This window comes from Nerophis lumbriciformis, linkage group LG30 (assembly GCF_033978685.3).
Source record: "Nerophis lumbriciformis linkage group LG30, RoL_Nlum_v2.1, whole genome shotgun sequence".
Taxonomy (NCBI): domain Eukaryota; kingdom Metazoa; phylum Chordata; class Actinopteri; order Syngnathiformes; family Syngnathidae; genus Nerophis; species Nerophis lumbriciformis.
The window spans coordinates 1,331,084-1,340,873 of record NC_084577.2 but is presented as its reverse complement, the minus strand read 5'-3'; the positions used below and the strand labels follow the sequence as shown (position 1 = coordinate 1,340,873).

At 36.8% G+C, this 9,790-nt stretch overlaps 1 protein-coding gene across 9 annotated transcripts in view; it reads left to right on the top strand.

Moving 5' to 3' along the window:
* Positions 1-5,101: 5,101 nt before the first annotated feature.
* The window catches only part of LOC133572568 (solute carrier family 15 member 2-like), a 32,646-nt gene continuing 27,957 nt past the window's right edge, over positions 5,102-9,790 (top strand). For all 9 annotated transcript variants that reach the window (XR_012048628.1, XR_012048627.1, XR_012048629.1 and 6 more), the window contains exons 1-2: positions 5,102-5,485; positions 5,728-5,832. Coding sequence is in view for 2 of the 9 variants with exons in the window: in XM_072911980.1 (XP_072768081.1) it covers positions 5,336-5,485; positions 5,728-5,832 (255 nt within the window). In the remaining 7 variants the exon portion in view is untranslated. The remainder of the gene's footprint in view (positions 5,486-5,727; positions 5,833-9,790) is intronic.

The window sequence follows — 9,790 nt, the reverse complement described above, 5'->3', positions numbered from 1 at the left end:
TTTGTTTCGGTACAGTCTATTGCTTGTTTTACTTACGTACGACCAGTTTGTTGCTCTCTCTCACAATACCACTGGTTGAGTACAGTGCAGCCATGCAAACACAAACTTTGTTCAGCAAAAATGGCTACCTGGCACCCACAATGCATTGCGAAATCACGTGCTCTTTCGCGCCCTATTTTGCTGAATATTCTTGTACAAAAAAAAACAAAACAGGGCACAGAGGATTACTTCTCACAAGTAAGAGTGAACATTGCTGTTGGTTGTATTTTGGGAATCGAAGATTATTGTTCTTTATTCTGTGGAATTGTTTTTAGCTACAAGTTATGTGTGTTTACTGCCCGTGTTTAAAAAAAACAAAACCGAAAACGTTATTAGTCATATTCAGTAGCACTGACTTAGATTACTGACACAAAAATACTGTTGTAGAAACAAAATAATTATTATTGGTATAACATTGGCCAGCGAATTATTCACAAGAGGAACATAATGTATTTATATGTAATTCACCAACAGTAAGCTAGTTGCCATGTCTTAATATACATTTACTTGGAAATATAAACGCCTGAACATCTAACGAGACCCTTAACTCCCTGCTGCCATCTAGTGGAATATTTTTTAACTGCACTTAAAGGCACAAGCGGTCCAAAAGACTTATTTGCAATAACTGAGTGATATTTTTTAGTTAGATGAAATGAGCACACATTATATATTTGTCAGCACCGCAGCATCTTCAACATTTTGATTGATTGATCGATGAGTGACCTAAACCATAAGGAGTAAATCTCTGTTTGTGATTGGTCAAACGCTGCTAAGCCCGCCCATTTTTGTGAACATGCTCATTATGACAAGATTAGGAAATCATGACATTATTAATCAAGTTATTATCCACTTTTGTGTTTATACTGCATCTTCAATACTTGGCTAGACTTTGATACAATGTTGATTTATACATTCATGTCCTTCATCTATGGAGTGAAATTACTGCCAAAACTGTCCTTCAGAGCCAGGCCCTTTTCAAGACATTTGGGGGCCCTAGGCAACGGGAGTACCTGGGGCCCACAAATCCCTACTGTCCCCCCAAAAAACAACTAACTATATTTAACCAATCGTAGCACACACACTAATTTTTTAATGAAAATATGAATGTTTTCTATACAAATTAGAACATGTATGTAAACATTCAATCAAACGAGTAGTTAACATTAATACAAAACAGAAAATGAATCTAACTTGGATAAACATGAATATGTACACAAAATATAACATAAACTGGGCACATATCATTCATAAAATGTAAAATATTTACAATTTACTTTGGTTTATTAAATAGTTAACAAAATAAATACAAATAAGCAAACATAATGTTATTAAATAGTTAACAAAATAAATACAAATAAGCAAACATAATGTTTCTATTTGAAATGAAGGGGACCAAAAAATAGCAATATTGGCTTTATTTTAACATCCATCCATCCATCCATTTTCTACCGCTTATTCCCTTCGGGGTCGCGGGGGGCGCTGGAGCCTATCTCAGCTACAATCGGGCGGAAGGCGGGGTACACCCTGGACAAGTCGCCAACACAGATAGACAGACAACATTCACACTCACATTCACACACTAGGGCCAATTTAGTGTTGCCAATCAACCTATCCCCAGGTGCATGTCTTTGGAAGTGGGAGGAGGCCAGAGTACCCGGAGGGAACCCACACAGTCATGGGGAGAACATGCAAACTCCACACAGAAAGATCCCAAGGCCGGGATTGAACTCACGACTACTCAGGACCTTTGTATTGTGAGGCAGACGAACTAACCCCTGCCCCTACCGTGCTGCCCCTTATTTTAACATACGATACATTAAACATACGTTTCTTATTGCAATCAAAGAACAGTTTTGGCATTAAATAACATACTAGACCGCTTCACTAGTAGTAGTAAGTAAGCAAACGGGTTACAAAGTATCCTAATTTGGCTGCTGACGTATGCAGTTACGTGCCATTTCTCATTGTATTATTTTGTCAAAAGTATGAGTGACAATGACCCCAAACACACGTCAAAAGGGGGTAAAGGAATGGCTAAATCAGGCTAGAATTAAAGTTTTAGAATGGCCTTCTCAAAGTCCTGTGGACAATGCTGAAGAAACAAGTCCATGTCAGATAACCATCAAAATTTGCTGAACTGCACCAATTTTGTCAAGAGGAGTGGTCACAAATTCAACCAGAATTGATTGATTGATTGAAACTTTTATTAGTATATTGCACAGTACAGTATATATTCCGTACAATTGACCACTAAATGGTAACACCTGAATACGTGTTTCAACTTGTTTAAGTCGGGGTCCACGTTAATCAATTCATGGTAAGCTTGCCAGAAGCTTGTGGATGGCTACCAAAAGCGCCTTATTGCAGTAAAATTTGCCAATGGACATGTAAGCAAATATTAACATTGCTGTATGTATACTTTTGACCCAGCAGATTTGGTCACATTTTCAGTAGACCCATAATAAATTCATAAAAGAACAAAACTTCATGAATGTTTTTTGTGACCAACAAGTAAGTGCTCCAATCACTTTATAACAAAAAAAATAAGAGTTGTAGAAATTATTGGAAACTCAAGACAGCCATGACATTATGTCTTTCACAAGTGTATGTAAACTTTTGACTACAACTATATATATGAAATGCTGTATACCAGCATTTCACTGTACCCAATAATATGTAGCATACCATTGTTTTCAATGTTGTATCTTAAATTGTTTTACAGCATGTTTAACATAAATAAATGAGAGAAACCTCTATTTTGGCATACAATTAGACCTTGGTTAGTTCCTTTAAAGGGGATCTGCACTTTTTGTTTATTTTGCCTATCGTTCACAATCATTATGAGAGACAAGAAGACACGCTAACTACGGCAAGAGATAAGCTAGCTTCTACCTCAACATGAAACGTGTTTGAGTTTGTAATGCAAAACACTGCGATATGACACCAATCTGTACTGACTGAAAAAGATGAACAATCATATTACAGTATCTGTAAAGTATTAGCCCACATTTCATGTTTTGTTTGTACACAGCTAGCCAGACAGTGTGTGTACTGTAGTTGTAATACCACACATGCCGTGCTGCGTGTATCTGTTTGGTCCAGCTGGCTGGGGTTTTTTCTGCTTTATTTGAGGCAAGCACTCCATTTATGTCCAAATAGCTTGTCTCCAAATTCCACATTTGCAGCTTCGTGCCACGACGACCTCACTCGGCTCACTCGGCTTCCGTCTGCTCCAACGTTTCACCCTCTTCTTTGTACTGGCAAGCAGCAGTTCATCCTCTGTTCATTCAGCTTCAAAAATATAAGGTTGTGAATCCTCATTTGTCCAAAAATAGTCGTTTTCGTTGTTTCTTACCAAATCTGCCATGATTAGAACACACAACCGTTTTGTATCCTGAAGTAAGAACACACATTGTTGCTGGAAGTCGGACGTGCGCTGCTATGGAAACGGAAATCAATGCGCGGAAGAAGTCAGTCCCGGCATTTATTAAAGTTATCAAATTACAGTAAATATTGAACATAGTGTTATGAAGGTGTCACATTTACAGTTCAAAAGGACGTCAATTTAAGTTTCTTTCGAGAGTTGCAACCATGCAAATTGCATTGATTTGATGTATCCATTCATCCATTTTCTACCGCTTGTCCCGTTCGGGGTCGCGGGGGTGCTGGAGCCTATCTCAGCTGCATTCGGGCGTGTAATGACCCCAAATTCTATTCATATTTATGAAATTTCATTGCTTCTTAGTGTAATATGTCAGTCATTTAATTACAATCACTTAAATATTGCTTTTTTATTTCCCATTTGTAGAAATGTGGAAATAGCATCCAAATCAGATTGCTATGTCAGCAGTTTTGCGACGTGACTTGTGTGTTGTAGTGCTTTAACTAAAATAAAATGATGATATCATAACTCATCTTCTATTATATGTCACCTGAAATGATACTACTTATTTTTATCTCATCCCATCATATTTCATATCATGTCTAATGTAATATTGTTTGATCTCATTGTATCACATCTCGTATTTGTCTAATACAGTGGTTCTTAACCTGGGTTCGATCGAACCCTAGGGGTTCGGTGAATCGGCCTCAGGGGTTCGGCGGAGGTCAAAACACACCCGACTCATTGTGTAAATACAAACTTCTCCCTATCGACGTATTACGGATGCGGCAGCTGACTGGTTTTCAGGTGTGTAATTTGTTGTGAGTTTACGCACTGTGTTGGTTTTGTTGTTTGAACAAGGTGATGTTCATGCACGGTTCATTTCATGCACCAGTAAAAAAAACATGGTAACACTTTAGTATGGGGAACATATTCACCATTAATTAGTTGCTTATTAACATGCAAATTAGTAACATATTGGCTCTTAACTAGTCATTATTAAGTACTTATTAATGCCTTATTCGGCATGGCCTTATTATAACCCTAACCCTCTAACCCTGACCCTAACCCTAACCAAATAACTCTAAATTAAGTTTTATTACTTAGAATATGTTCCCCTAGGGTCCAAATAACTCTAAATTAAGTCTTTGTTACTTAGAAAATGTTCCCCATACTAAAGTGTTACCAAAAACACATAACTTTGTCTTGAATTTGAAAAAAAAAACATTTTATTTTTCACTAAAGAAGGGTTTGGTGAAGGCGCATATGAAACTGGTGGGGTTCGGTACCTCCAACAAGGTTAAGAACTACTGGTCTAATATCATATTTTTTCATGATATCACAATTTATCTCATTTAATTTGATTTGCTAATATTAGATCATATCTCATCTGATCTAATATCAGACGTTCATCTCATTTGATCTAATCGATTTCCTCTCATATCTCATCTTGTCAATGAATTAGCCTCATTTCATTATGTTCAGTCTAATATTGCTGATGTCATCACAATTTGTGCATCGTCTCCTTATTATATGATGTCATTCGTCATCAACATGTTATTTTCACAGGTGAGGGCGCAGTAGTCGGTTTGAATATATTACATATTCATGCTTATCTATTCTATATTTTCTACATTTGTGCATGCTTATTTATACTAGTTGTATTATATGTATTTTTATTTTAATGGTTTGCGTGTTTTGAGGTTGAGAGAAAGAAAGAGTGTGTTTGTGCACAGCAGAAAAATCATTTGTCGTATTTATTAGTTTTCATGCTTGTTTCTACATATCCTATAATATATTTTCTACATACACATAAAGACTTTTAGTATAAAAGTATGTTTTAACAGCACATAAGGGGCGGGGATCGGGTGTGAGAGAGAAATTAACATCTTTTTTTCAATCTTCGATGCCAACATGAGTTCGGTAAGATTAATATTTTTCTCCCTCTTCCTTTTGTATTTTTATGTGACGTCACAAAGTCCTAATTACCAAACGTTTGACCGTTTGCTCTGCGGTGCGTTCAGGTACCCTGCGCCATGCGAAACAAAGTTGTGTTTGTGGAAGGTGACTGCAGTTTCAAACGCTTTCTTGCCAACAATATTTTATCTTGGCGTCATCAAAAACACATACTTTGATAATTTGGATGCTTTTTGTGCTTCAAAACTTTACTACATGAAACAATGTGTTCATTATTGTATTTATTTTTGTTCACTTGGACACACCATCACAGCCACATTAGCGCAATTCATTTGAATGACTCATTATGTCCTCCCCGTGTACAAAGTGTAATATGATGTCATGTAAAGAGCTTTACAGGCGCCTGCAGTGAGGGTGAGACAGCTGGGGGAGACGTACAGCCTCCTGCCGCCTCTGATGGGTCTGCTTTCAAGGACCCGAGTGCACCACTGAAGGTGAAAAAGTGTCCTCTCTTTTTTTTCTGTACTTCTTCTTATACGTTGTGTAAAGGGTCCGTGTATGGTCAGTGTATCTTTTGGTATTTAAAATTTCTTTTCATAAATAAAAACGAAAAAACAAAAAAACACCGTTTTTATTTCGTTTTGAAATTCAAAAAAAGAACATTTGAAAAATAAAGCAGTTTTTTTGGGAAGATCCCCAGTAAACAAAAACAGGAAAAAATATCAAAACGGATGGTTTTTGCATAGTCTGAGACCGGAAGTCTTTATTGTCAAAGTAAAAGCAGAGATACTACAGTACCCGTTTGTCTGGGTAAAATATGTTTGGAGTCCTACACAAAAATTTTTTTTGACATAGCACAATGAGGTCTGACGTTTACAGATATCTATATGCACACATCATACGGAAGTGGAGACTAAAGGAGATGCGATCGCGCACCATAGCACTGATTTTCTTACAGGACAGTCCGCGGTCCTGTCTCTAAAATCACTATTTCCGTTTCCGGTGTCGGAATATGAAAACAAATCAATTTTGGTCTGCTTTTCAGTTTCAGCTTCTGTTATGTGTGTAGATATTTCTGTCGAAGTCTTGGAACTTTGTGCCACAACTAAAGTATTTTCTTTACATGTTAGCCAGCATCACAGGCACACGTGGTACCGTAGTAATTATATCCGCTTTTAAACACAATCAGGATTCCTCAAATGACGCTACATTCATAACAACATAAGACTGGCAGGGACATTATTGAATAAAGAGATTTAATTACACATGATAGTCTTCTGCTCTTCTTGGACTTTTACAAAACGCTTGACTCACTGGAACCTGGCTTTTTTTTCTAGTGCTGGAACACTGGATTTGGTATTCAGTTTCGGGATATAGTTAGAGGACTTTATTGATCATATTAATAGTTGTATCTTACTAGTCTCAGGCACAACCTTTTCCTAAAAACTGAATAACAAATTCTAACTGATATTGAAATGATTAAGTAATTCTCTAATGCAGTGTTTTTCAACCTTTTTTGAGCTAAGGCTAATTTTTTGCGTTGAAAAAATCCGGAGGCACACCACCAGCAGAAAACATTAAAAAACTAAACTCAGTTGACAGAAAAAGTCGTCGCAATTGTTGGATATGACTTTAAACCATAACCAACCATGCCTCACTATAGCTCTTGTCTCAAAGTAGGTGTACTGACCTGTCACATCACGCCGTGACTTATTTTGAGTTTATTGCTGTTTGTAGTGTTTTACTTCTTGTCTTGCGCTCCCATTTTGGTGTTTTTTTCTCTTTTTTTGGTATTTTCCTGTAGAAGTTTCATGTCTTCCTTTGAGCGATCTTTCCCTCATCTACTTTGTTTTAGCAATCAGGAATATTTCAGTTGTTTTTATCCTTCTTTGTGGGGACATTGTTGATTGTCATATCATGTTCGGATGTACATTGTGGACGCCGTCTTTGCTCCACAGTTAGTCTTTGCTGTCTGTCTTTGTTTACTTTGTAGCCAGATCAGTTTTAGTTTCGTTCTGCATAGCCTTCCCTAAGCTTCAATGCCTTTTCTTAGGGGCACTCACCTTTTGTTTACTTTTGGTTTAAGCATTAGACACCCTTTTACCTGCACACTGCCTCCTGTTGTTTCCAACATCTACAAAGCAATTAGCTACCGTCTGCCACCTACTGATATGGAAGAGTATTACACGGTTACTCTGCTCAGCTCTAGACAGCACCGACACTCAACAACAACACATACTTTGCAGACTATAATTACTGGTTTGCAGAAAATATTTTTAACCCAAATAGGTGAAATTAGATCATCTCCCACGGCACACCAGACTGTATCTTACGGCACACTAGTGTGCTGCGGGTCAGTGGTTGAAAAACACCGCTCTAATGTATCAGAACTTTGCCTGGTCCATTTAAAAATGTGAATTGTTTCCTATCCATGAATGTGGGAATACATATATTTGCAATGTCCCTGCAAAGTCTTAGGTGAAATATTTAGGTATTAACCTATCAAAAAAACAAAAAACTCATTAACTCCCAGAAAACAAACAGAAAATAAAATTAAAGAATGACAAACTGAGCTAAATTCATGCAAGCAACAAAGAGATTTGGCAATACTACAATAATTGTCGTTTCATACCTATTAGAAATAATAAAAAACAAACCAGCGCAACTTTAATTTAATTTGGAAAAATAAGTTTCACTATAAGAAAAGGGCAACATGGTGACAGAATGTAAAGATAAATGATGATTGTTTAAAGCAGTGGTTCACAAACTTTTGCCACCAAGTACCTCCTCAGAAAGAACTTTGCTCACCAAGTAGCACCATAATGACCAACATTAAAATATAATAGCGGTGTAGGCCTACATATTCATTAAAAACTATGCAGAGGTTTTATTTAGCAAGTTTATTTAATATTTTTATGCCGCTGTAACATTACACATAGTTTGAACAGTATAACCCTGTGTTTGAATATAGGAAAATAAAACACTTTACTTTAATCAAGTGATTCTTTGGCAAACCACTAGATAGAGCCCACATGCCACTAGTGGTACATGTACCACAGCTTGAAAATCCCTGATTTAAATGGTACCCTGAAATTGAACTGGTGGAAGTCCATCCATCCATCCATTTTCTACCGCTTGTCCCTTTCGGAAGTCATGGATTAAAAATTGTGATTCCTTCTGGTACTGCATACCCCCCCAAAATAGTTGATAAATTAGAAGGATTAAGGTTTCATGATATGCGACTTTCAGATGTTGAAGCTACCTGTAAAATGATCCGACTTTCAGAAACAGATGTATCTTTTTGGAAGATGAAATACACACATAACTTGCCACCTCATCCCATTCCAAGATGAAAGAACATATTTATTTGACTCAATCAAATGGCTGATTATGATGGCTGCATGCAGAAAATTATTTGCTGGGTTGTAGATATTATGGATGGACAGACCCAACTTGCATGATTACATTTCACTTTCATCCACCACTTTTTTGAATTGAAACAATCACACAAAGCTTTGCCAAAACAAATCTTTATTCTGCATAAAAATAGTTTGCCGCATTGCTTTCATAAGGCAGTTATGTGTTATGAATTTATGAATCAGATGATTGGCAACACCAAATGGTCACTCGTGTGAGAATGTTGTCTGTCTATCTGTGTTGGCCCTGCGATGAGGTGGCGACTTGTCCCCGCCTTCCGCCCGATTGCAGCTGGGATAGGCTCCTGCACCCCCCTGCTACCCCCGAGAGGATGGATGGATGGAACTAATCTTACACAACATTTCATTAATGCACTAACTTTTTTATTTAATCATGTCTTACAGTACATTTTAATCCAGGCAAACAAAACAATAATGGCATTTTTACTACATTTGATGATGACACCATATTAAAAATACAAGCATTATATTTTGTTGTTCCATTACCAGCCAAAGTGAAAGTAACTCACTTTAAAACCACAAACAATATTTATCCATATTTTTGGTTAAGTAAATACATCCAAGTATTGACAAATCCTTTTGTAGCCCTAAATTTAGCTTAGTTTGGCATTTTATTTTCTATGTTTGTTTTCTGAGAGTTTTTTATTTTTTGATAGGTTAATACCTAAATACTGCACCTCAGACTTTAAGCCACATTGCAAATATTTGTATTCACACATTCATGGATAGGAAACAATTCACATTTTTTAAGGTTTAGGCAAAGTCCTGATACAAAATCTGTACCAAGATGTGCGATTAAATCCCTTTTTGTCTCCTCTTAGTATCACATGTGCATATAGATATATACAGACATCAGACCTCCTTGCGTAGGGCTCCAAAGACATTTTAGCCAGACACACGGGTACTGTAGTATCCCCACTTTTTTTTTTTAAATAAAGACTTCCGGTGTCAGACTACGAATAACCATCCATTTTGGTCTGTTTTTTTTTTTTTTTTTTTTTTTTTACTAGGATCT